Source organism: Tenrec ecaudatus, chromosome 12, assembly GCF_050624435.1.
Source record: "Tenrec ecaudatus isolate mTenEca1 chromosome 12, mTenEca1.hap1, whole genome shotgun sequence".
Classification (NCBI taxonomy): Eukaryota; Metazoa; Chordata; class Mammalia; order Afrosoricida; family Tenrecidae; genus Tenrec; species Tenrec ecaudatus.
The window spans coordinates 124,041,063-124,068,968 of NC_134541.1; the positions used below are offsets into that span (position 1 = coordinate 124,041,063).

General features: G+C 48.6%; 1 protein-coding gene across 2 annotated transcripts in view; it reads right to left on the reverse strand.

The window, feature by feature from the left end:
• The window catches only part of GSG1L (GSG1 like), a 296,355-nt gene that overhangs the window by 188,170 nt on the left and 80,279 nt on the right, over positions 1-27,906 (reverse strand). For both annotated transcript variants that reach the window (XM_075528410.1, XM_075528408.1), the window contains exon 2: positions 5,234-5,281. In XM_075528410.1, coding sequence (XP_075384525.1) covers positions 5,234-5,281 — 48 coding nt within the window. The remainder of the gene's footprint in view (positions 1-5,233; positions 5,282-27,906) is intronic.

The window sequence follows — 27,906 nt, forward strand, 5'->3', positions numbered from 1 at the left end:
GGGAGCTGCCTTAAACCTCGCTGCTCCTTCTGGTACCTCCTGGGGTGGCCAGGCTGGGGGGCTCAGGGAGAGAATATAGAAGGGGGAAATGGGCTGTTATGGACCAGCGCTCTGATAATGAAGGAAAAGTAAAGTGTCAGAGAGGACACAAGCACATAAAAATCACTCTGCAAAGCCAAGAACCAGACTCTGGCATGGCCACATGGTCAGGCTCCTTGTAAGCACTTTTATATACACAGCCAGAAGGCCTTCAGCATGGCCGCCAAGCCCTAAAAGTAAAATCACGAGGCCAGTAAAACACAAATACGACCTCTCTGGGACCTCCATCCTCAAAGAAGCAGGAAAATCGGTCTTCACCTCCTCAGAGATGGCATGAGCAAACTGCCTGTTCTGTGCACAGACACACACACACGTGCAACACACGTGCACACACACTCTGTGGCAGTGGATGATTTTATTTTCAACTAGACACTCCTGGGGAGGGGTGGAGTCAAACTGGTCAATCCAGTGGTAGCTTGAGGGTACTTCCTTGGGGGTGTGGCCTCTTGGATGAGCGTGAGGGACTCTCAGAATTGCCCCTCTCTTTCTGACATGCTGCCTTCCTGCCTGCTGGGACTCTGTCCCTGACCCTGACTGCTATCGCCACCCTGCCCTGTTTCCAACGACCTTGGATCCACAAGGCTCTGCACCCACTGGTCTGTGATCTTCCTGCTTCCTGGTTCACCATTCTGCATCAACACCATGTGGCTGTGGGAGTCTGAAGAGGAACTTATGGACTAGCATTGGACTCAACAGCTTGAGTTCAACAGCGTTGTCTTCTTGATATGAAGGTCTTTCTTACACAGACGAGTATCACTGCATTTGTTTCTCTAGACAACCCAGCCCAACACACACACCCTTACCTGTGCTCACGCTGGGAGACATACATCTGCACACCATCGAACATGGGCATCTACGGACCCATGCATTCTCATGCACATACACAGGAACAGCTACCTCCTGGCACATGCTCACCAATAAACACGTGCACACGAGGAACCTACGCACACTCTCACAAGAGCACATGCGCATGAAGCCCACACTCACCCTCCATAGGAGAGGCATACATGTGCACACATGCACATAGGCCCCAGGAGCTTCCATGGCCCTGGGACCTGCGGGGTGGGCCTCTCAGAGAGTTGCCACCAGGTACTGGGCTTCTAAGATGCAACAGAGTGAAGGGTGCAGAGCCCAGGCTCAGTTCCAGCTCTGTTCCAATGTGGGGAGTAAGGGAGTTCCCCTTCTGCCAGACCTCTTGGATAAATGTGTAAGGGGTTTGACACCGGGCCTGGCACGCAGCACCTGCTCAATAAGCACATGACAGTGGCGGTGGTTCCTTCCATTTCCAAGGGGGCTCCACGTGGAAGCCACGGCCCGTGTTGCTCAGCCAACGACCTCAAGCATGGCTGCATGGAGCAATGAAACAGGGCACCAAATGCCAAACTCACAGCCATCGAGTTGATGTTGACTCACAGTGACCCTAGAGGACAGGGGAGAACGGCCCCATAGATTTTCCAGACTGTCACTCTTTCTGGGAGTCGGCAGTCCCGTCTCTCTCCCACAAAGTGGCTGGTGGTTTCCACCTGCTAGCCTTGCAGCTCACAGTCCAGCATAGAACTACTGTGCCACCAGGGCACAGACAGGGGAAATTCAAGGAACATAGGTGGTACTCCTTCCCCCACCCCCACGACACCCCCCACCTACACACACACGGGTGTGTGTGACTTACATGTTGCTATTTGGCTGGAGCTGTCCAAGATGGCAGTGTCTATGAGACCAAAGAGCTGCTAGCCTGCAGGTACATGCCCCTCTTGGCTTCCTCTTTCCTTTCTCAACTACCCAGGAGGTATCAGGAATACCTGAGTTACCCAGCAGGCTGAGTAACCTCTGCATCAGTTTCCTTCAAGTCCCAAGACCAGAGCCTTCTCCTAAGCTCTGCTGAGCTGTCCGAAGGTCCCTGCACACCTGCTTCTCTTGGCAAGCTTCCTCCTTGGTGGCAGAAGTAGACAGGGTGGGAGGTAACCTCTTTCCCTGGAGTTCCTAGGGCAGGTTTCCCCACTGGTCTAAACATTTGTCCTGGCCTTCCAAAAATTATTTTTGGAATCTTTATTTTCAGTAGGGGGCACAGACCATATCACCCAGCATTCCTTGAACCTCAGTGCTCTGGTGAATGAGATATAAGTCAGTATTGTGGAATAATTTCTGCAAACTTCAACTTTTGCCCACTCTTCTTAGCCCTCCCTCTGCCCTCTGCCAAAGATAGCTTTAAATTGTTGATAAGCAAGGAAGTTGCTTGGAGGACTGAGGTGTTCTTGAGTCAAGCCATGGTATTTCAATTGCTTCATATGCGTGTGAAAGTTAGACATTGGATAAGGGAGACTACAGAAAAATCGATGCATTTGAATGGTGGTGCTGGGGAAGAGGACTGAAAGTACCTTAGGCTGCCAAAAGAACAATCAAATCTATCCTGGAAGAAGTACAGCCAGAATGCTCCTTACAGGAAAGGATGGCAAGACTTTGTCTCCTATCCTTGGACAAATCAGGAGAGACCAATCCATGGAGAAAGACCTATTTCTTGGTAACGTAGAGGGGCATCAAAAGAGAGGAAGACCTTTTGATAGTTACATAATCTACTGTCAACTTGAGGAAGGGGTAGAGTCTCGCCTGTCAATCAGGTCGCAGCTTGGTGACCTCATTTGGAAGCACAACAGAGACAAACAGCTCACTGGACAGATACACTCTCTGCAAGACGTTCCTGCTGACAAGCCATATAAAGTTACACTGATCAAGCCAGAGCCCTGGAGCTGAAGGAGCCACATGGAAACCCACGCCAGCACTGAGATGCTTCCACCATGACTGAATCCACAAGACTTTCCACCCACTGGCCTGCGATCACCCTGCATTTGGCGCCATTGTATGTTTCATGTGTCTCAAGAGGGATCTATAGACTGTTATCTGACATATGAGCTAATATCGAACTTATGGACTTGATCTGGACTGGGCTGGGATGTTTCCTCAATAGATAATTGCTCTTTTACAGGGGTGTCAAACTCAATTAAAACGTGGGCCATTTGGTGCAACAGACCACATCACATTTACAAATTTTGTTAAATTTATATTTTGAAGTGAGGATTCAGGAATATGGATAGGATAATTAAAACACTATATAATTGCTTTTATTTAAACATTTATCTTATTTAATGTATTTATAAAACTAAAATTATTATATTTTTACCCAAAACTTGCCAGCGCTTTCCTCCTACTAGCTTTCACTTACCTCTTATGTTGTGACCAGAAACTATAACAAAGTAACTAATAAACACAAAATGCTGGACAGCTGACAAACATAATGCACAATCGTAATGGCTTCCCTCTAAAAATGTGAACGAGCGCCGCCGCTAGGTCTGGTTCCAGAGCGCTCTTTTCAACCTTTTCGCTATTGGAATCTGTTTACATTATGTGACACTGAGAGTGGCAGACACATTGCTTCCAAATGTTGCCGGAACTGAGTCAGCACATTTATACACATCCACAGGCCCCCAGGAAAGGCACTGGGTCACCTGTATACTTGTCTTCAGTAGTTAAAGGGTTACCAAGGGAATTGAGTGTACAGCATTGCCTCGATCTCCCCTAAGCGCTATTTTCTTCATAACAATGGTTTTTATTTTATTTCAGAGCATCGCGGGCCACAAACATTTACTTCGTGGGCCACCAGTTTGACACTCTTGTTCTTTTATATAAAACTCCTTCTTATACACGAGTGTCGATGAATTTGTTTCTTAGTCAACTCAGACTAATACAACTTTCAACAAGATGGATTGGCCCAGTGGCTGCACCGGTGGGCTTCAGCCATGAACAGCTGTGAGGGTAACGCAGATCTAGGCGGTATTTTGTTCTGCTGTGCATTGGGTCTCTGTGAGTCAGAGCCGACTTGACAGCATCTAACAGCTGTGCTACTGCCTAGGATGCGGATGCTGGCTGGAGCTCTAGCCACATCTTGGGCCATAGGGATGCCGGAGAGGAGTGGGGAGCTGGAAGGAGGCTGGACCCTGAGTACTTTGTGCAGCAGAGCCATGCAGGTGGACTACCTCTAAACTTGCATATGACGCAGACGTGAGCTTCTTCATTGACACCGTATGACTTGCAGCAGGGGTCCTGGTGGTGCAGTGGTTAAAGTGCTCAGCTGCTAACCAACTCCATGGGAAAAGGATATGGCGGTCTCTTTCGTCAAGGTTTCAGCCTTGGTGGGGCAGTCCTACTCTGCCATGAATTGAAATCAACTCGGCGGCAACTGATATAACTTGCAGCTAAATTGGATCCATCAGGTCTCCTCGCTTTACCCCATCCCTGCCTTCCGTGACTCTGGGCATCCTGGGGGGACTCAGAATTGTGCTGCTGGGTTCTGCACACCAATGAGACTCTCTACGTAGTTCAGACCTCCTCATCCCTATGAGAATACCACTGGGACATCCAGCTTCCTTCCCTCCAGTCATATCCTGCAACTGGAGCAATACCACCTATACTGTCTGGCTAGTTATTCAGTGCTGCTATCACAGGAATACCACAAGGGGGTAGCTTTCATCAACAGAGATGGATTTTCTCACTATTTCACAGGCTACATAGTGGAACCCACGGTGCCAGTTCAAAGGGAAGGCTTTCTCTCCATCCGCCCTGGTGAAAGGTCCTGAGCTACTGGGCTTCTGCTCAGCATCACTCTTCCCCCATCTCTGCTCTGCTCACTCGCTTGATCGCCTTTATCTCACAAAAGAAATTGACTCAAGATCCACTCCACGCTAATCCAGCCTCATTAACCTAACAATGACAACCCATTCCCAAACGGGATTATAACCACAGGCTTAGCGACTGGCATTTTCAACACATATTTGGGGAAGAACATAATGCAATTCACAATACCGGTATTGCCCAACCCCAATTTCTACCCTCCCCATCACCCGGTCCCCAGAGTCCCATCATGTACTGGAACTGATGGAGAGGTGATGAATCACTGGATCAGGCCACCAGGTAGGGAGAGCCAGATGATCTCCCCACCACCTGCCTCTCCCACATCCCTGAAGCCAGAACTTTGCCACGGGATTTCTAGCTTTCGGGAACACCTGAACTAAGGCACTCCCGGGGCTGGAGGAAGCCACCTGGGCAGGGAAGATGCCTTCAGAGAGGCTGGGGCCACACTTACCTTTCTCTGATGCCGGGGCCAGGTCAATGAAGCTGCGGCAGGTTTCACCTTTGACAAAGAAAAGAAGGGTTTCAGAATGTGAGAAGACACGGTGCTTCCGGCCTGGGCCTCTCCCGCCTCCCATGAGCCCAGGAACAGAGCCGAGGAGAAAGCAGAGGGGGAAGCTGGGCATCTCCAACTCCAGCAGCATCTTTCTCTAACCCTTATTCCTGGAAAGCCCAAGTCCCGAGGAATGTCATGGTTCCTTCCCTCAACATCCTGCAGGTGGCTCCTTGAGATCCCCACCCTGGTCCAGGCCACAAGCATCCCTCTGCCCTAGGAGGGAACGGCCTCCTCACTGTTCGCTCCAGGGCTTCACTCTTGCCTCTCTCCAATCCATTATCCCTCCCCACCCCACCCCACTTCAACCAGCAGGGTATTTTCAGAACACAGCTCTATGTCTGTCTGTCTCTCTCTGTGTCTCTCTCTGTCTCTCTCTGTCTCACACACACACACACACACACACACACACACTTCTGCCCATAATTATTGATATTCTTGATGACTTCCTGGAGACTAAAACCCACACATGAACCCAGGACTGGCCGCTCCAGGCACCCTGCCACACGCCTCTCCTTCTCCCTGTCCCTTCTACTTCTGATGCTCCACTTGAGCCACAGGGTCTTTGCACAATCTGTTTTCCTGCCTGCAACACTTGCCATTCTTAGAAGCATTTCCAGCACCTTGACCATCACCGATAGGGCACCCAAGGCACAGTTATCCTTGGACAGGTGTTTATTTTTATCTATCCTGTCCTTAATTATGTAAGCCCTCTGAGGACAAAGACCATGACCTTTCATGCACCCCCCAGATCGGTGCATGGCAACTCTGCCCTTCCAGGTGCTTGGAAAAGTCTGGAGTCTGCCTGATTTCTCTCTCACGCTTCATGTCTGACCTGTGGATTCCCAGGATACAGACTTCTCACCATCTCTTACTGCTGCCTCTTCAATCCCAGCCACCTTCATCTCATACCTGGATTAGATTAGCAGTCTCTGCTTGCCTCCTTGGCCAGAGGGAGCCTGTTTCCACTAAGATAGATCATGTCCCGTTCTCTGCTCAGACCCTTCCTTGGTTCCCAGCTCACCCAGGGCTAGAGTCCAAGTCTTCACTGCGCCCTGTGCTTCCCTGGTCTCGTTTCTTTCTGTTTTCTCCCTCACTCCCTCCACTCCAGTCATAGGGGTCTCCTTGATGGTTCTTGAACGTGCCAGGCATGCTCCTGCTTCAGGGCCTTTGCACTTGCGGCCTCTTCTGCCTGAACTGATCTTCCCTCAGCTAGCCGGATGGTTTACTCCCTTCCTCAAACATGACTAATCTATTTAAAATTCCAAATTCCCCATTCCTTACACTCATCGACCTCCTGCTGGATTCCCAGTATCCAAAGCAACATCTGGGACAGTGGGATGTTCAACAACTATTGGCTGGAGCTGTATATGTGTGAATGAATGACAGTCTTCCACCCAAAAAGTAGGCCAATAAAGAACTTCAGCTCTTGAAAAAAATGTTCTGAAACTGATTGAGGGGATCAATACACAAATCTTTTTAATACGAATGAACAATTAACTTGTACAATATGTGAAGCACACACCACTCAAACTAATTTAAAAAGAAACTTAACTCTTCAGCCTTTGCTCCCAAATGTCCTTGGTGGCGGTCATTGTGATGGGCACCAAGAACATGGTGACAGCCAGACATGGTTCACTTTGGTCAACACAGTACTCAAAAACAAGATAAAATGTTTTTCTACAAGTTCAGCTGTCTGCTGATTCTTGAGTATGTAGAAGGCCTGGCCACCCTAGGTGCACAATCCCTCAGAGCTTCCGTCAGTAGGGCCAAGCAGATGCTGCTCCCATCAGAGAAGATACAAATATTCTAGTGTGGTAGTGACATAATCTGGTGTCAACTTGAGACTATGAAGCATGAAGGGGTGGAGTTGAGCCTGTCAATCAGGTCGCAGCTTGATGACCTCATTTGGAGGTGCTACAGAGATAAATAGCTCACTGGAGGCCAGATACACTCACTCCCTGCAAGACATTCCTGCTGACAAGCCACATGGAGCTACACTAAGGCAGCCAGAGCTCTGAGGCTGGAGGAGCCATGTGGAGACCCACGCCAGTGCTGAGATGCTTCCCCATCACAGGATCCACAATATTTTCTACCCATTGGCCTGTGATGTTCCTACATTTGGCGTCATAGCATGTGTTGCGTGAGTATGAAGAGAAATTTATAGATTGGTATCAGACATATGAGCTAATATCAGACTTACAGACTTGATCTGGTCTGGTCTGGGATGTTTTCTTAATATACAATTATTCTTTTTATATAAAGCTCTTTCTTATACACCTATGTGTGTCTATGAATTTGTTTCTCTAGTCAACCCAGACTAACACAGCTAGTTGATCACAGCTCCCTGTTGTTCACCTCTGTCGTCCAGCTAAGCCCGTGAGACACCAAGGGAATGAGGCTAATAAGGAAGGCAGGGGCTAGATCACAAATGGTCCTGAGCGGCCAGCCCAGGTGTTGCCTGCACCCTTATTTACATCACCCTTTCCAAAAACACACGAGGCTGCAGAGGGGTGAGCACCTCTGTGCAGTTTCATCAAGCTCCACTCTGAGATGAAAGGCCCTCCTCTCCCTTCAAGACAGCAAGAGTCCTTTATCTGTTATAGATGCAAGTCCCTTATAGGACACATGATAGGCACCTATTGTTTCCCATTCTATGAGTTATCTATTCATGGCCTTTTTTCCTCTATATTTTATTGTTTTATTCTATTTTATGTATCTATTCACTTCCTTCTTTGATGTTGTTGAGGATGAACACAGCCAAATCATTTCTACATGTATAATTTATTGGTGATGCTGGTTACTTCTTGGAGTTGAGCAACTATTCTCTTCTTCTTTCTACTTTTTAACATTTGATTGTTTCCGTGAACAAAGAGACCCCAGACGTTTAGCATCCAACAATTGATATTTTGTTTCACAACATTGGTTGCAATCCACCTCAACGTAACAGCGCTCTTCTCGTGCCCTGGGTGTCCGTTCGTTCCTGGCCCTACCTGCCCTGCTAGGCTCTGTTTTTGGACAGATGATTCCCTTTTGCTTACAGATGCTTGACTTTCCTGAGGACTACATTACTCGTGAGTGGTGTTGTGCACTATATCAGTCTGTCTGCTGTTTGGTTGTAAGGTGGTTCCCAGAGGAGAATTCAGTACCAGGGTGTCTGAGGGTCATAGTCTTGGGGTTCCACCAGTCTCTTATCAGAACAGTTAAGTCTTGATTATTTTTATGATTTTGAATTTTGCTTTACATTCCCCCCTCCCTCCACCAACTCTGTCCAAGACCTCTGTTCTGACCCCGACCAGAGTAGTTGATAATAGTAGCCAGGTACCATCTAGCTTTTCTGGTCTCAAAAGAGAGTGATTTCTATGATCCAGTCAACCTTGTCACCTGTTTTTCTCATTCATTCACATAAAGTCACTGAACCTTATAGTCATTATTTAATATTTCAAGTTGCTGTTGTCCATCAGATCCCACCGAGAGTTCTTAAAAGAGCATTATGTTCAAGGCAGACCTTTTTAACTATGAAAGCTTAATGATTATTCCGTTTGAAGATGACTCCAGGAGTACTTCTGGTTTGGGGTTTAAAGATGATCTCATCCGCTCTGGTCCTAGACCAGGGATGTGAATGCCCTTGCTACCTTGCCAAGGGCATTGGGAAGTTATTGCAGATATCATCTCATAAAAAAATGTTTTAACACCTTACCATTGGATCTCCCTGTTGGCACATTTAAAGTTGTTTTAGTTTTTAATGTTTTCTGCTTCCGGCCCACCCCACCCCCCAACTGAAGTTTTACTTTGTTATTAATTAGTGTTAGTTTCTTGGTGGTGGTAGTGGTGGTATATTTGTTGTATGTTCTTCTGTATATGAAACCCAGTATAAGTAAATCTCTAGTGGTAGTAACTGGCATAATGGTGTCTTGGGGGCATGGCAGGGGAGGTAGGAGGGAAACGGGGAGCTAATAACCATGAGGGTAAGAAGGAAGGAAATATTTAAAATTGATTGTGGCCATGACTGTACAACTCTTCTTAATGTGACTGAACTACTGAACTGTATGAGATGTGGAGTATATGTCAATACAATGGTTAAAAATAAGAGCATCTCCATTCTCACCACTAGTCCTGAGGAGTTCATCTGTCCTGGATTCCTGTGTTTCCAATTCCTATCTGTACCAGTGTACATCCTCCGGTCCAGCCAGATTTGTAAGTTAGAATTGGGATCATGATATTGGGGGGAAGGGGGGAGGAAGCATTCAAGAACTAGAGGAAAATTGTATGTTTCATCATTGCTACACTACACTTTGACTGGCTCGTCTCCTCCCCACGGCCATTCTGCAAGGGGATGTCCAATTTCACACAGATGGGCCCTGGGTCCCCACTCTGCACTCCTCCTCATTCACGATGCTATGATTTTTTTGAGTGGGAGGCGGGTGTGCTCCTTGATGCCTAAACCTGATCCCTTCAACACCTTATGAATCCAGGACAGATGAACCCTTTAGGACCAGTGGTGAGAGTGGCAATACCAGGAGGGTGGAGGGAAGGTGAGGGAGAAAGGGGAAACAGATTACAAAGATCTACATATAGCCTCCTTTCCAGGGGGATGGACAGCAGAGAAGTGGGTGAAGGGAGACGTCGGATAGTGTAAGATATGACAAAATAATAATAATTTATAAATTATCAAAGGCTCAGGGGGAGAGGGGAGTGAGGAGGGGAAAAAATGAGGAGCTGATACCAAGGGCTCAAGTAGAAAGCAAATGTTTTGAGAATGATGAGGGAAATAAATGTACAAAAGTGCTCGACACAATGGATGGATGTATGGATTGTGATAAGAATTGTACGAGCCCCCAATAAAATGATTTAAAAATAATAATAAGATGATCTCAGGGTAATAGCTTTGGAGGTTCATCTACCCTATAACTAGAAAGTACTAGAAAGTCTCGACTCCATGAAATTCTGTTCTGCATTTTCTTCCTTTTGATCAGAATTCTTCAGTGGACTCTTTGATCAAAACACTCAGTAACAGTAGCCAGGCACTACCCAGTTTTCCTGGCTGCATGACAAAGGAGACAACGAGCCACCCATTCCAGGCTCTCCTAATCCTGACTGTTGTTCCAGGTGGATAGAGCCCAGCCCCTGTGTCCTGGGTGGCCACTTGCAAGCTTTTGAGATTCCAGGTGCATGCAACAAACTAGGAGGTAGATCAGAAGCACTAAGCACATTATTAAGCCAATTAACTGGGATTTCTCATGACACGGTGGATCCTGAGTCTCTAAACCAAGAAATCAAATCCCATGTGGTGCTTGGTTGTACAGAAGCAGCTTCAGCATCTTTTTTTTTTTTTTTTGGTCACTGTTGGAAAGACATCCATCACACAGTTTTTTGCAGGTAGACAACTCATTGGCAGCAATTACAATAATCGGTTGTGCAAACTGCCCTTCATTAATGTGATTTCTCCATTACCATTAACCCTCTTCTCCCACTCTCCTGCCCTGGGTAGCCCCTCATAAACGGGAACATTGCCCTTTTCTTGTCTTTTTGTGTAAGTGATTTAATACAATCTGAGAAGGCTTCAAAAAGTTTGTCTAAAATCCCATAATCTTCTCATTGCTTTTTTTCTTTCCATTTTTGAATGCTCTCTCATTGTTCCTTTTGTGATTGGCTTATTTCACTCAGCATAATGTCTTCAAGCTCAATCCAGACAGTAGCATGTATCAAGACTTCATTTCTCCCATTGCCTTAATAGTATTCCAATCTTTGTATGAACCACATCTCATCTTTCCATTCATCTGATGGGCATTTAGATTGCTACCACCTTTGGGCTACTGTGAAGAGGGCTGCAGTGAACACTGGTGTGGGAGTCTGCTTTCATAACTTAAGAGTGTATGCACAGGAACGAAATTGGATGGCTCAGGACCATGGGGTACTTCCTTTTATTGTGCATAGGGTCGCTATGGGTCAGAACCGACTTGATGGCACCTAACAACAACATGGTAGTTCTATTGCTATTTGTGTGTGTGTGTGTATGTGTGTAACTGTAGTGCTATTTTCCACAGTGGCTGTACCGGTTTGCATTCCCACCAGCAATAGGCAATGCTTCCAATTTCCCCACAACCTTACCAGCATGTTTTATTTTCTCTTTATTTGTATGTTTTATTCTTAGCCATCCTAGTGAAAGTGAAATGATACCTTTTCATGCGTCTGGTAGTCATTTGAATGTTCTTTTTGGCGAAATGTCTATCCAAGCCCTTTGTATATCTTATGATTGGGTTGTCACTTTGTTGTCAGAATTCTCTATGTGTGTGGTTACTGAATTCTTGTCAGATGGTCTTCCAGTCAGTAGCTTGTCTTTCACTTTGTTTGGTAGCCTTTTGATGAAAAAAAGGGGGTTTTCCATTTTTATCAGATCGCATTTCCTTATTTTGCCTCTTGCTGTTTGTGTTTTTAATCGATGTACTGGATGATCCACATTGAAAGCCAAGGCTGGCAGTGGCCTCTGTGTTCTCTTCTAAGAATATTAGGGTTTCAGCTTGCAGCATTTAGGCCCTTCAATCGTTTTGAATTTGTTTTGTGTATGGTGTGAGGCAAGGATCCTGATTCATTGTTCTGCATGTGGAAATCCAAGTTTCTCGGCACCATTTATTGAAGACTCTTCTTCCCCCCACTGACAGGATTTAGCACCCTTGTCAAAATCAATTGACCGTAAGTTTATTCTTTTCACTTGCTTGATGGTGTGCTTTGAGGCACAAAAGACTGTCATCTTAAAGTCCAAGTAATCTTTTTTCCTTTTTTTTTTTTTGGTCACATGTGCTTTGCTAAAAAGGCTTTGCCTAACCCAGAGAAATAAATATTTACCCATATGTTTTCTTCTAATGATTTTGTGACTCCAACTTTTACCTTTAAGTCTCTGATCCACTTGGAGTTCATATCTGCAGATGTTGTAAAAAGAGGGGCTCACTTCTGCTATTTTGCCTTTAGGTATCCAGGTATCCCAGTGTCATTTGTTGAAAAGATTATTCCCATCCCCATCAAATTGTCTTGGCATCTTTGTTGAAACTGAATTGTTAAAAACTTATTTACACTCTCATTTCCATTCCATTGATCAGTATGTCCATCCTTATGCCAGTACCACACAGTCTTTGTTTTTATAGGTTTGCAGTGAGTTTTGAAATTGGAAAATGTTCATTTTCCAGCTTTTCTCTTTTTGAAGATTGTTTTAAAAATTCTGTGTCGCTCGCATTACCATATGGGGTGGGGAGTTGTCTGTTTTTATCAGCCTGTCAATTTCTACAAAAATTCCAGCTAGGTTTCTGAACCTGTAGGTAAGTTTGAACAGAGCTGCCATCTTCATACTAACTCTTATGATTCTTGGTTGCAGGTGTCTCTCTCCTTATTTAGGTTGCCTCTAATTTTTTGAACATTTTCAGTAGTTTTCAGAGTATGATTTTTGCACTTATTTTGCACTAACATACTCATAGTATTTTATTACTCTTGGTGTAATTGTAATGGTTTCTTAATTTCATCTTCAGAGTTAGTGTGTGGCAGACAACTGAGTTCTGTATATTCATCTTGAACCCTTGCAACCTTGTTGAATTCCTTTAGTGTTTCGGGGTTTTGTAGCATACTCCTCAGGAACTGCTAGATACAAGACTGCGTTCTTTTCAAAGAGAGACTGCTTTGTTTCTTTCTTTTCAACATGGGGGTCTTTGATCTCATTTGCTGTCCTAACGCCCTGCTAGAACCTCCAATACAATGCTGACTGAAGTGCTGAGCAGATGTTAAACAGACAGCACCGCCCTCCCACGGGGAGTAAAAGGGAGTAGTTAGACGGTCACCATTGTAGAGGTCACCTGTAGGAGTGATACGAACCCCTTCTTCTGCATCCCCCAGTCATTCTTCACAGATTCTCTCTAGGAGGCTGAAGAAGTTCACTTTTATTCCTCATTGGTTGGTTTGGTTTGTTGTTTTTTTTTTAATGAAAAAGAGTCTAGACAAAGACATGTACATGCAAATATATATATGAGGATGGGGAAATAGATCTATGTGTCTATATTTATAGGTTTAGTATTAAGGTGGCAGAAGGACATTGGACCTCTACTCAAGCACTCCCTCAATGCATGAATACTTACTTCTATTAAATTGGCATTCTATGATGCTCACCCTCCTGACACAACTGCTGAAGCCAAAGCAGGTGAACAAGCAAATGTGGTGAAGAAAACTGATGGTGCCCGGCTATCAAAAGAGATAGTGTCTGGGGTCTTAAAGGCTTGAAGATAAACAAGCGGCCATCTAGCTCAGAAGCAACAAAGCCCACATGGAAGAACACACCAGCCTGATTCGAATTCTACCTTGCAAGTCTGGATAGAGCAGAGGTTGTACACTGGTGGAGATAGGAGTTGGAGGCACAGGGAATCCAGGGTGGATACCTTCAGGACCAGGGGTGCGAGGGGCGATACTGGGAGAGTAGAGGGTGAGTGGGTTGGAAAGGGGGAACCGATTACAAGGATCTACATGTGACCTCCTCCCTGGGGGACGGACAACAAAAAAGGGGTGAAGGGAGACGTCGGACAGGGCAAGATATGACAAAATACTAATTTATAAATTATCAAGGGCTCATGAGGGAGAGGGGAGCGGGGAGGGAGGGGGAAAAAGAGGACCTGATGCAAAGGGCTTAAGTGGAGAGCAAATGCTTTGAGAATGATTAGGGTAAAGAATGTACAGATGTGCTTTATACAATTGATGTATGTATATGTATGGATTGTGATAAGAGTTGTATGAGTCCCTAATAAAATGTTTTTTAAAAAAAGAAAAAGAGTGTTGGCCTTCACTTTAATCCCAAACAACTTGCCATGTAGCTCCCTATGTTGTTTTTGGAGCATTTCCGTGTGGTTTGGCTGACATTTTACAGAACACGTTAGTTTTCTAGTCAATAATTGGGTTTGCAGTCAACACATTAGTTGCCATCCCCTCAAAGTATCAGCCCTCTTCCCACTCCAGCCTGGGTGCCATAGCTCCACGTGTCCTTCGTTCCTGCCCCTTCCCACCTTCGGAATTTTGGTTGGGGGCAGATGTTACCCTTTTGGTCTGGGAGGCTTGATTTTCTGAGGAATACACTCCTTGTAAGAAGTGCTATTGTTCATGATATGGGCCTGACTACAGTTTCGCTGAAAGGTGATCCCCAAGGGTGGGTTCAGTTCTGAGTTTGAAGGGTGTGTAAGGGCCATAATCTTGGGGGTTCCACCAATCTCTATCAGACCAATACATCTGGTCTTTTTTATGATTTTGTTTTACATTTCTCCCAATGACCTTTTATGAGGATCCTAACCAGAGCAGTAGGTAGTGGTAGCAGGACACCATCTGATACTTCTGGTCTCAAGCTAACGGAGCCTAACGTTCACATGGAAAAGGTGTCTCCTCTAGACTTCTATTTTCTTCACACGTCTCTGCTCCAGATGGGAAGAGACCGAAGGATGCATCCTAAATGGCTGCTCAAAACTATTTAAGACCCCAGTCACCCCTCGCCAAAGCAGGATAAAGAACATCTGGATCAACTGCACTAGGTTATGTACTTTAAGACTATGATTCTAAGCTCCCAGGACCAGAGAAAGGCCCCATCTTAGAGACAAAGAAATTGGGGTTCTTTGATCAAGACCACAGTCTGCAAATGATGAAATAGGACTCACATCCAAGGGGGCTTCAAACGTTGGTGGGGAAATTCCATTACCTTTAAATCTCATTTTTCCACAAACTTCTGAAGTCCCCTCACATAGACCCATGGTCTCTAAACTGTGCCTTACAAGCTTCTCAGCTATCTCTTTCCACTGGCTATGTTCGTATCTACGAGAGCCAACCATTCCCACCATGCAGTTGGCAGGAATAGGGTTTTTGTTTTAGAAACGTTTCATTGTAAATTGGGTGAGAGTTGACATCTCACACCATCAGTTTTGCATTAAACAATCCAAACACCGTTCGTTTCCTCTCCTTCATTGAAATCTCAAGGCAACACCCACGGCTCATCCCGCCGGCCCCTCCTCCTGTGTCCTGCTTCCACTACTGCTCTCCTGACCCCTCTCACCTGAGCAAATGTTGCCCTTTGGACCACAAGTGGCTGCCTGGTCTAAGTGCAGCATGGACTCGTTCCCCTGACAGACCTGGCTACTGTTTGTCTGCTGTCGACTGAGCCACAGGTGGGAGTTCAGGTCCAGACATAAAGGGCCCAGGTTTCAGGGGTTCCACCTCAGTTTCTACCTGAGCCCTAAGCCTGCTTTTTTTTTTAAACAACTTTTCTTTATTCCCCACACACTATCCAGCACCACCTAATACGGTCCTTTTCAGAGTAACAGGTAATAGTAGCCCAACACACTGTAGGGGTTTTTAAGAGAACATATCTCAGAGAAACAGAGAAAAAATCCCTCAAGAATTTTCAAATGGCTTTGATGCTTCTATTTCTGCAACATGGACAAAAGATTTCTAAACAAAGATTATCCCAACAAAGCTATCCCATGTCACCTATGCTGGGTAAAGCCGAATTTAAGGAAAAATCATAGACATAATATGAGAAATTCAGGATAGTCCAATGATCAGCAAGTTCAGCAATGAAATCTAAACACAGAAGGGATTTCTTTTTTTCTTTCAACCCCTTAGTCTCCATGTTAAACATTAGCTAAGAATTGGTCAGAAAGATATCAAATTGTACCACACAGGCTTTCTGATTTTAAAAATGGTTCTTAAAACATTAACATCTGTGCATTTCACCCCTTTTTACAGGTGTGGAAAGTCTCATCTTTGTCCCAAGGAGTAGCTGGTAGTTTCAAACTGCTAACCTTGCAGTTAGCATTCCAACTTATCACCCACTACACCACTGGCGCTCCTTGAATTACAGTCTCAGAAACTCTAAAAGGGCAGTTCTAGTTTCTCCTATATAGTTGCTATGATTCAGAATTGCCTGGATGGCAGTGAGTTTGTTTTTGCTTGTTTGATTTGTGTGTGTCATTGAGGCATCTCCTATTGGAGGTATAAAACCGAAGGCAAGTACCTGAATCACTCAGTCATACACACATCAGACTAAGTGTAGACAATTAGAACATGGAGCGGTGGATTGCTACTGCCACCTGATAGCAGTGGACCTTCCACAATCCATGAATCTGAAAGGTGGAAAGTACCCTAAAGGTCATCCCGTGTAGGTGGTCCTTTGCCCTGGCTGCACAGTAGACTTTCAGTGGAAGTCCAGGCTCCACTCACAGAGAATCTGAGCTTATCAGCCTAAAGCGGGAGGTTGGAAAACAGAGCACGGTGTGGGTGTAAGAGGTCCCCAGTTGCTCCCAGTGTGCAGCCAAGGCAAAGATCACACCGACTCTAACATGTAAGTAGAAGTATTCACAACAGTAGTAAATCATTCTGATCTATTACTTCATATGCCCCTTCAAGTGGCAGCCTGGGGGCTGACGGGCAGAGTGGTCAGGGTCCAGACTCTCAAATCAGCAGCAATCTGGCCCAGGCCACATGCCACCAACAGAAAGCTCAATCTTGCTGTGCCTGGACTTCCTTTCTACAAAACAAACACAGCACATGTAGAGACGTCATGAAGACTGAACTTGGACATCCTGACTGCAGCAGAGTGGGTGCCCACGAGATGGTGGCTTTCCCTGACATGTGGGCAGGGGATGGGAGAGTACAAAGGTCACCCAGGGCATACCCTCTGCAGTCTAGTGGAAGGAAAATCAGCTGGCACATGGACCACCAGCAGAGGCTGACACAAGTGGTGGATGGAGCTGCCGTGGAGGGGTTCACACCGACCTGGGCTCAATTCTGGCTCCCTCGCTTACTAGAAGTGTCACACTGGCATTAACCTTTCTGTCTCGTTTCCCCGCCTGTAAAATATGAAATTGCATGGCACTCACTACAGGGTGGCTCAGCAGGGACTGCCATCAACCACCAGGTGGTAACAGGACAGCTCTGCAGGCAGGAACCCAGACTACCAAGTGGTCACAGCAGGGACACTGTGGGCTCCCTGTGGTATCACCTGTGGCCCCTCCCACTCTCTGTCTCATAACCTGTTACCTAGGAATAACCCTGAAGGTGTTCATTGTCTTTCACCTTCTCCCTGTCTGATTCCTTTTGGACTTGATGAGTACTAGGTAGAGAAGCAAGGTGGGAGTCAGCATCCCCACCCCACCCCACCCCACTCCCTAAAGGCCATGTCTTAGGAAGCCGAATGGAAGGTGATGTTGCCCCCACTTCAGGGAAGTGCCCAAGAATGGGATTCTCACAGGAGGAAAGGGAGGCCAGGAGGAGCCTGGCAAGAGGTGGCTTGACCAAGAAGCAGGACCTGACAGCACCCAAAGGAGATGCCGGGACCTGTGGGGAGACTGACCTGGGAAGAAGGGATTCTGGGATGGGAGGTCATATGCTCATCAAGAATCCTGCAGCCCAACAAGGGCCCCAGGCCCAGTGGTGCAGAAACCACCATTCCTGGGGAGAAAAGTCAAAGATCAAAGGCCTCTCCCAAAAGTTCTAGAAACGTCCTATGACCTGGAGTCTGGAAGAAAACTTGTTACAAGGAGACTGAATTTCTTGCTAAAGTTCAGATAAAATGATGAGGCTTTTATAAGAATGAATATTGTGTTCTCTTACTCTCCTGTGGTAGTTACATCATTTGTTGTCAATATGAGACTGAAGAGTGAAGGGGTGGAGGTTAGCCTGTCAATCAGGTCACAGCTTGATGACCTCATTTGGAGGCGCCATGGAGATAAATAGCTCGTTGGAGGTGGGACGCACACACTTATTCCCTGTGAGACATTCCTGTGGAGAAGACACATGGAACTAGAGCCTTGTTGCTGAAGGAGCCACGTGGAGACCCCTACCAACACTGAGATACTCCTATTGCCACTGGATCCACAAGACTTTCCACCCACTAGCCTGTGATCATCCTGAATTCACCATCATTGCATGTGTTTCATGAGTCTGAAGAGGAATTTATAGATTAGTATCAGACATATGGGCTAATATTGGACTTATGAACTTGATTTGGACTGGGCTGGGTTGTTTTCTCAACATTCAATTGTTCGTGTATCTAAAGCTCTTTCTTATATACATGAGTCTCCCTGAATTTGTTTCTCTAGTCTACCTGCACTGACACACCTCCATTGCCTTAAAGGGATGCACCTTGTATAAGGCCCGCACCACTGTCCACTTGAAGCTAACTTCAAGATGGGACTAGAAACCCAGTCTTAAAACTAGGGTCACAATCCCAAGTGATCTCAATAGCCAGGTGATGTCAGAAGGATAGGCGAGTAGTAACTAGGGTCACGGAGAGTGACGGGACGGCTGACCACCTGATCCAGGCAGAGCCCCAGCAGGCAATGCAGGCGCCAGTCAGGAGGCTCCCTACAGTCTGTGGAGTCAGAGAACGGAAGTGTGGACAGGCTGTGGGCGAGGAGGCCCTCACCACAGGCCAGAGGACAGAAGAAAGGAGGGTGTCCATGCTATCCAGGGCAGAGGTGGTGCCCCTGGGTAGCCCCTGGGCAGCCAGGCCCACCCTCATCCTCCCAAAGACAGTACAGAGGACCTTCTGCTCCCCCTGGAAGAAGTGTCCCCACTGGGAACCCAGGATGTCTTAGTCTCAGCCAGTGTCTCTACTCACCTCCCCTCCTTTACTGTTACTGTCCACATCTGCATGCCAAGCCTCCCCACCTCTGTGCTTTCGTGCTCCCTAAAGCCCAAAGCCTGCTCCCCTCCACTTCCCCAGCTTGGGGTCCACTCTCGTCCAACCACCTGCCCCATGCTGGAGGAATCTTGCCCTGCTCAGAAAGTCCACCTTCTCCTCCAGATGTCTCTCATGACACCATCACGTTCCACCTTGAGCAGGGTTAACTATGGCACTGGCTTGGCCCCCTCGGGGCTCTGAGGGGCAGATTTCACCACTGGCAGGTAGACGCTAGGGTTCGTCTTACTGCCTCAGGTCCAAGCTCTGACCACTATCCCCAAGACAGCCCAGGACTGGCACCATAGCTAAAGGCATGCGCACATCCCAACAATTCCCTGAGGTCAGTATCCACGCTCACATCACAGACAGGGAAGCAGGTTCACCAGGGCAGAGGCCACACAGCCAATATGGAGCCCAGTCTGGGTCTGATTCCAGTCTGGTCTCTCCAACCACTTTCTCCCTGCCTCCTGCAGCTGTGCCCTAAGTCCAGCAGGCCCCCGGGGCAGCCTCTGTTTCTGACCAGCCACGCCCAGTCCCTTGGGCTCAGGGAAAATCAATCCTGTCGCTGAACCGTCTTCACAAAACATTTCGTTATTGGAGATTTGAAAACATCCACTCTTTCCAAAGACAGAGAGGATGGGAGAAAAAAACCCTGTCCTTGTCAGACCGCTTCAGAAGCGATCCACTCACAGCAGCCTCGTCTCCCCGGCACCCCTGCGGCTTCCCGTCACCCCCACAGCATTGCTTTGGACAAATCCCTGACATTGTGTCTAAAAGGCCTCTCTTGAGGGGCCTGCTACTTGTTCAGAAGGATAGTTCCTTCTGATAAGAGCCCTGACATCACTTGATAGTACTATTGGCTTCTGGTGGCATGGAACTAAAGCCCAGAGACCCTGCCCATCCCTCTCTGATAGCCAATTCTGACTGGGCCCAGCTAACCCTCCAGTGCAGGAGTTTGAACTTGTCATCTGCTGGTGGATGGGGGAGAGGGGCCTGGCAGGGGTCTCCACAAACGGAGCTTCCAGGAACCAACTTGGATTCAATGGGCCAGGTCACCACTGCCTCCACTCTAGCTTGCCCTCATGCCGGATTCCAGGAATCCTGCCCCAGCACTCCCTCCTCCAGGTCTGGTCAGGCAGAGACAGAATCCTTATGGAGGGGTCGGGGGGATGCCAAGGTGGGCCCTCTGGTGAGCGGGATGGGTGGATACCTCGACTCTGTCCTTACTGGGGCTTGAGTTCCAATCTCAGCTCCGCTAGCTGTGGGGTTTTAGGTAAATGATGCTCTTTCGGGTTTTTATTTTGTGTGTGGTTTTATTTGGCTGTGTGTTTTTGGCCAATGAGAAGGTAGTCTCACAGGGTTGCTTTGATGACTGAATGAGGGCTGGGGAAAAACAGACTTGGAAGAGGCCATGGTGGCGCAGTGGTTGAGTGCTCTGCTGCTAAGCAAAGGGCCAGCAGTTTAAACCCACTCGCCGCTCCTCAGGAGAGAGATGGCAGCCTCGGAAGCCGTTTGGGGCAGCTCCACCCTGCCCTTCAGGGTTGCCGTGAGCCGGCAGTGACTCTGTGGCACTGTGTCTCCAGGACTTGGCACACAGAGGGTTTTCAGTTAGGATTTCAATCCGGTGGCATGGGGCAGTTGGACAGTCCCACAGGCCCTCCTGCATAATTCATCCCCAAGTACAAAGGTCGTTCCTTGAAGAAGGGGCCGGTGCTCCAAAGACTAACAAAGGTGCTGGGGGCGGGGGTGGGTGGGAATCTGAAGCCATTGACCTGAGTTCAAGTCCAGCCTCTTTCTCATCCTAGCTGTATGACCTCGGAGAGCGGCAGATGTGGCTTCCACTGACCAAGCGGGAGCCTCCCGAGGACCAGCCTTCCAGGTCTGGGAGCAGGATTAGAATCCCAGCGTGGAAGAATGCCCGCCCCCATGCTTAGACCCATCAATAAGAGGTCTTTTGCATTCCTTCCTTGGATCCAGGTTGGAGATAAGCATCACTCCTCCCAGGGAGTGCCTGGAAGTCTTCCCAAGCCCCGAGCAGGAGGCCCTAATGCTGCCACCTCAGATTAGAGGGAGCCTGGCAGAGCCCTGGGCAGAGCTGCCCACCCCCCTCGGCCGGCAGAAGGTGTGCCAAGTACAGAGGACCAGCCAAGTTGCCCTTGGCATGAGAGCTCAGGAGCCCAGGTCTGGCTGGCAGCTGAGAGGTGGGGGTGGGGAGAGCCATCTGGGAGCGCAGCATCCTTGGCTAGGGCCCTAGCTCCTGTGTCTGAGGATCGTGACTTAATTCCAGACCCAGCAGATGGCCGGGGTAGGGTTTCTGGTGAGTAGGGTGTGGGGGTAGGAGGGCATTAGAGCAGCCCTGGCAAGTGTCTGGAGAAAGCAGGGGCACCAAAGAGAGGTCTCACAAAGTCAGCCAACCAGGTCGATCCCTGACATTTACTGTGCATATCCGGTGGGCCGGGCTCTGGGCTAAAGGCTAGGCATGTGATCAGTTCACTCAGCCACAACACTGCAGCCCTGAGGCAGGTCCGACGCCCACCTCACACTTTACAGATGAAGAAACTGAGGCACAGGAAGGCTGAGTAACCTGTCTCGAGTCACAGAGTAATAGGCGGAGCCAGGATTCACATGGAAACCTGGCAGCACAGAACCCTCACCTTTCGCTATGGGTCCCTGGGGATTGATGAACCTATAAAGACAACAACTAGGATAGAGGTTCGGTGGGTATGGGGTGGGGGGATTCTAAGGGGTAACTAATATCAAGGGGTTGGAGAAGGAAGAGAATGTTTTGAAACGGATGGTGGTAGCAATGGTACAACACAGCTGGATGTGATTGAACTATGGAATGGTATGATGTCTGGATGAGTTCCCAATAAAATGTCTGGAAGATTAAAAAAAAAAAAAGTACAACTGAGCCCAGAGGCTGTCTGCTTGAACCCAGCCAGACAGCCCTCAAGAGCCCTGGTGGTGTGACTGGTGACACAGCTGGCTGCTAACCAGAAGGTCCGAAATTCAACACCGACTCAGTGGCAGTGAGTTGAGGGTTTGGGCGAGAGATACCTGGGTAGACAAGTCTAGTCATCTACTCCGCTCGCCCACAGGGGGCACCGTGAACAGGAATCTACAGCGACTACCAACATCAGTAAGGCCTCCAGTTTCTAGGGCAGGGATGGAAAAAATGGACTTTGCTGGGTGCCATCCAGTCAATTCCGACACACAGCGACCCGGCACACAGCACAACAGAGGCCAAGGCCCACAAAAACCATCAATCCCATCTCACATTGCAGGCCACACCAAAGAGAAAGCTTTCACTTCCAAAACTCACTGCCATTTAGGCGACTCATAGTGACCCTCTGGGGCAGAATATAAAGATGCCCCTGTGGGTTCCTGAGCCTCTAACTCCTGACAGGAGTAGAAACAGGAGTAGAGAGCCTCTCTTTTCTCCCACAGAGATGCAGTGGTTTCAAACGGCTGACCATGTGGTTAGCAACCACCACATAACTCAGGACGCCAACAGGGGGGTGAGTTCATTAAGCATTTGATCAAATTGAGCGGACTAATTTTCAAGGTGGTCATTTTGCAGGCCCTTGGCAGGAAAAACAAAAGGTTCACCACCGCTGAGCTAGAGGAAGCCGTCCTCTGTGGAGGACTCCCGTGTGTGGCAGTGCTGCGGGCTGCAGGAAGTACCGCATGCCCACAATGCCTGGGCGAGGAGACCCCCACATCAGGCGAGCTCTGAGCCTGGGGTCTGTGGCCCAGATGCTGGAGAACACAGCTTCCAGGCATGCACATTGCTCGCTGGCCCTACAACTTGTGAGAGGAAGGCAGAAAAGACCTAGTCCTTCGCCCCAACAAATGTGGACGATAGGAATCTACCTTAACCTTCTGGCACGAACCAAAAGTGTCTGCAACTTCAACGGCTGGATTGGCGGAACTGGGTGCCGGGAGAGGGGAGGGCAGAAAAGTGCCGAGATGGTGCGTGCGTGCAACTTCTCTCGCTCTCCAGGCTGGCAGCTAAGCGCTGGCAAACGCTTTCTTGGGATTCTCCATAGGCTTCTGCCAGTTCAACGTACAGGGCAGCAGATGGCACACACTTCTCCGCGGATGATATTTTGATTTATTGATCTCTCACAGATGGCACGAGGCCTGGATTTCTGGCAGTGGTCCAAAGCGCGGGGCAGCGTTCGAGGGGATAATCGATGCGACCGAAGACTCTGACCCGCCTAGCATCCAGCGAAGGCACGGAGGCTGCCAGCGCCTTGCCTGGCATCTGGGGCACGGCGGGCGGGTGTCAGAGGGAAGAGATTGGCCCCAGAGAAGTTGAGATCTGGCAGAGAGCCTTGGAGGTGGAACATCAGCGTGGCTACGTGTGAGAGCTTGGTACTCACAGTGTCCCGGGCAGCTTCGCACTGGAGCTTTGCCTCGGAGAAGTTCTGTGGGGCCTCAGTTTCCCCACTGTAAAATGGGGGTATGACTGCCCTGGCCACACGACAGTGTGACGCGAACAGCCCGTCTGGTCCGCCAGAGGCGCGGCTGCTCCTTCCTCCTCAGGCGAGAGGCGCGGCGCGACAGTTCCCAGCAGCCCGTGCGCGCCGTGCGGTCACGTGACCGGTCCTGGCCTATCAGATGCGTGTGCGCGCGCTCACGAGGCGTGGTGTGGCGTGGCGCGGCGCGGCGTGGCGTGTTTCCTTGAGGGGAGTCTGAGGACGAAGGTGGCTTTCTCGGTTCTCCTGCCGCGTCCTGGAGGGCCCAGCACCCGGCGGAGGCCTAGCCGAGCCGCCACGTGTGACCCAGGCAGGAAACCGACTGAGACTCTGCTCCTCCACTGAGCGCTGGGGAGCCATTGATCGCAGCAGCTAGTGCGGCCCCGGACAAGGCCTAGTTGGAAATCCAGCCGGATAATACACGGGCGGCCCATTATCCTCCTCCTCATCATCATCACCATCATCTTTCAAGGGAACTTGATAAGAAAATGAATATTGTCGGGGGTTTTAATGTCATCCACATGGGGGAGTTGGCTACAGCAAGACTTTTCCCGGTTCTTTTCACCTTCTTGCGCCCCTTCTTTGATTTGTCAAGAAACTACCATGATCTGCCCTCTCTCACTCCCCAAATCCGTGTTTTGGAAGCGACACCAAAAGGCAGAGGAGACTGCCATCCGGAAACCAGAACTAGGGGTGCCTGGCTACCACTAACCGACCACTCTGATCAGGACCGTAGCAGGAGGTACTGGACACTGTGGGAGAAAAATGTCGAACATTCAAAATCATAGAGTGCCAGACTTCCTGGTCTGCTGCTAGAGACTGGTAGAACCCCCAACCCAGGACCACCTCGCAGCCCAACAGCAGACAGGCTTGTAAATTGAACAACGAGACTCAGGAGAAACATCTTCCCCAAGACAATCGACCTCAGGAAACCAAAAGGGCAGTGTTTGCCAAAAAAACCAAGCTCAGAAGGCGAGAAGGAATAAAGGAAATGGGAAGCCAGGGGGGAAACAGGGGAGGCCGCTGTTAGGTTGAGGGGATTGCAACTGAGATCAAAAAACAAAATGCAGGTAAATTGTTGAATGGAAAACTCCTGGGCTTTGTAAACTTTCACCCAGACCACGACCAAACAAATAAATAAGGAGTATGTGTGTGTGGTGGGCACGGCTCTTGGGTGATTTCCAAGGGCATCTGGAAGCTGACATAGTAAGATTAGGGCTCTTGGTTACCTTGTCCCCGGTCTCCTCTGCTAGAGATGAGACAAGTGATTAGAATCATGGAGCCCACCACCCTTACTTCCCAGAGGGGCAAACCAGGGTCCAGAGGTTTGGGTTAAAAATTCATCATGAGTCAGATTAAATAAAGTGACCCTGTGGCCTGAGTCCACAGCCCTAGAAGCTATGAGAGGTCATGCACCCCAGCATGCCTGACTGTCCCAAATACTAAGAGCTGCCTGTGATGGACTGGGTTGAGTCCATCCCCCCGCCCCCACCCCTCTCAAAGCAGATACATTTTGAAGCCCTGACCTCTGTGAAGGTGAGCTTGTTTGGAAACTGGGTTCCCTCTTTGAAGACTCTACCAGTTAAATGAACAAGATCAGACTGGGATAGTGTAGGCTCTACTCCCTTCTGAATGGAGTTTATAAAAGAAGCCCAGGGGACAGCATGACGCCGAGGGAAGAGTGACAGCATGTGAGGGTGCATCTAAGGGAGGCCAGGATACCAAGAAATGCCCGGTGGCCTTCAGAAGCCGGAAGAGACCAGGAAGAGAGGACAGAGAGACTATGGCTCTCTATCCACTCAGCATTTCCACTCCCAAGCTTCCTAACTGAGACGACACATGTCTACGCTCTCCATGGTGTCTTATGACAGCAGGCCTAGGAAACAGACAAGGATAACTCAGGGAGAAGGTCTCGGGGCCAAGGGCTGCTCCACATCTCCAAATGCATGCTCATGATTCATTCTGATCATAACAAGCACTTGAAGAAGACGCTACTATTCTTTCCGTCTTTTGGAGAAGAAGCTAAGGCGCTGAGAGGTTCAGCTCCTTACCCAAAGGCACAGAGAGAGAAGTGATGGAACCAGGGATCCAACCCCGGGCCCACAGCCTCCAGAGCCTGGCCTTCTCACTGTGGCTGGAAGGGAACCTGGAGCTGGTAGGAAGGATCTGATTTAGTCCTTGGGATGGTAGGGGCAGAGCCAAGTTGCAGGATTTCAATCCAATATAAACTCGGAATTGCCCAGCCAGGAACAAAACTTCCTCCAACATATTATTAAATGTCTTAATGGTGAAAAGATATAAGAAAAGCATGGGCACACCTCCCCACCCCTAGGATGCTACCAAGATGTTCTGGCAGCTGGTGAAGTGTGGGGTCCATGGGGTGGAGGCATACCACCATAGTTAAGGGTGAATCCCCCTTCCCAACTCCCCACTACCCTCCCAGACTACTTGCAAGAGAAAATCTCAGGTTTTTCCCCCAGCCTGTCCTTTGCATAGGGCCCTAATGGCATAGTAGTTACACCTGGGCTGCTAAACACAAGGTCAGCAGTTCGAAACCACCACAGGGGCTCCTCAGGGCCTTCTATTCCACAAAGAGTTACAGTCTCACAAACGCACTGGGGCAGTTCTACCTTGTCTTCTAGGGTCACTAGGAGCCGGAGTCGCCTCGATGGTCATGAGTTTGGTTTTGATTTGATCCTTCAGATAGCTCCAGCAGAGCTTCTCGCTTATTTTACAAAGTAAGGAAAGAGTCGAAGCCAAAGGAAATGCCCAGGTATAATCTGATAGCGTTGTTGTGTGACACCACACGCATATTGTGGGTGTCTGCAGTTCCTTCTTTTTGACCAATTGTGCTGGTCTTCCATGTCCAACTGTAGCATAAAGCTACCATCTAAATTCATTCATATAAAGAACCAATGAGCCCAAATCTCACTGCCCTCGAATCTGTTCTGATTCATAGCAACCCCACGGGATGCAGCAGAATTGCCCTTGTGAGTTCCCAAGACTATAACTCTTTATGGGAGTAAAAAGCCTCCTTTTTCTCCATAGGAGTGGTTTTGAACATCTGACCTTGCAATTAGCCACCCAAACAAAGAAGAGCAAATGTATTCATAATTGAATGGGTATGTGGCCAGAAACACATTCACAAAGAGGATGTGGAAATGACTGCCGTCTGAAGAAAAGTGAGATAAGTTCATTCCGCAGCCCCTGGAGGTGGGGATGCTGCAAACAGCAGGCTCACTGCTATCTGAAAGACGGGGAGTTCAAATCCATCCAGAGGCAGGAAAGCCTGGCCAGTTGCTTCCAAAACATCCATCATTAAAGACCTCACGAAGCCTGTTCTCCTCTGACACCCGTGGGGTGGCCCTGAGTCCACAGCATGTGGGCCCAGGAGACCCACTCCGGCCCAACAGCTTGCAGCACCACCAGGCCACACAGCGGGGGGGAGCGCAGATCCCACGATGTGCACACAAATGATGCTCCCTAGAGCCATGCAGTGCACAGCCTACATGGCCGTACACAGCAGCCATGGATATTTTTAGAGAAACAAAAATCCCAAACATACCAGGGAAAAGAGACACTCCTCTGGCTGGCTGCCCTGATATTGGCAGCCATGGGTTCCTCATCCCAAACGCTCACACTCTCTGGTCTCATCCTCCCAGGCAGCACAGACAGTGCTGGTCCCCAGCCTGATCCAGGAGAGGGAACCCAGGCAAGGCATCCTTTCTCAGGGAACACACAGACACACAGTCCAGTGAGGTTGCAAAGTCTATCAAATGAATTGCGTACCCAAGACTAAAGGCAGCAGGCAGACACGCTCAGACAGAAAACGCTTGAGGAATACAGTATCTGCAACTGTGCTCAAATGAACGAGTTGGCATCGGAGCCCAGGCCACCAGGGAAGGATCAAAATCAACTGGGCAGTGGAGGAGCTGCAGGAAAGGGATCATGGTGAGTAAGGAATCTACCTAGAACACAACCCCGGCGAGGCAGCTGGGGACAGCCCAGAGGCAGGGCCTGGACAGCCGGGTGTGTGAGCGTGGTCCCTCATTGCTCTCAGAAGGGATCTAATTCTGCTACCTCTTGTTTGAAGACACCATTGGCACTCTTCCCCCGCCAGAACTGCAGAGTTCCCTTCGGCCCAGGGTCAAAAGGATGGGACCAGAGAGAATGGAGATTAGAATGTACTCCTAACATGAAAATACAAGAGCGAATCTCACGCGTCCTCGAGAACTCATGGCCATTGAGGGAGAACATTCCATCCTAGTTAAAAACCCTGAGAATGTCAACCCACTCACTCTTCACAGGCCAGTCCAAGACCCCTCCCTTCACACACACACACACACACACACACACCCTCCCACATATGCCTATACACACACACACACCTACTTCCA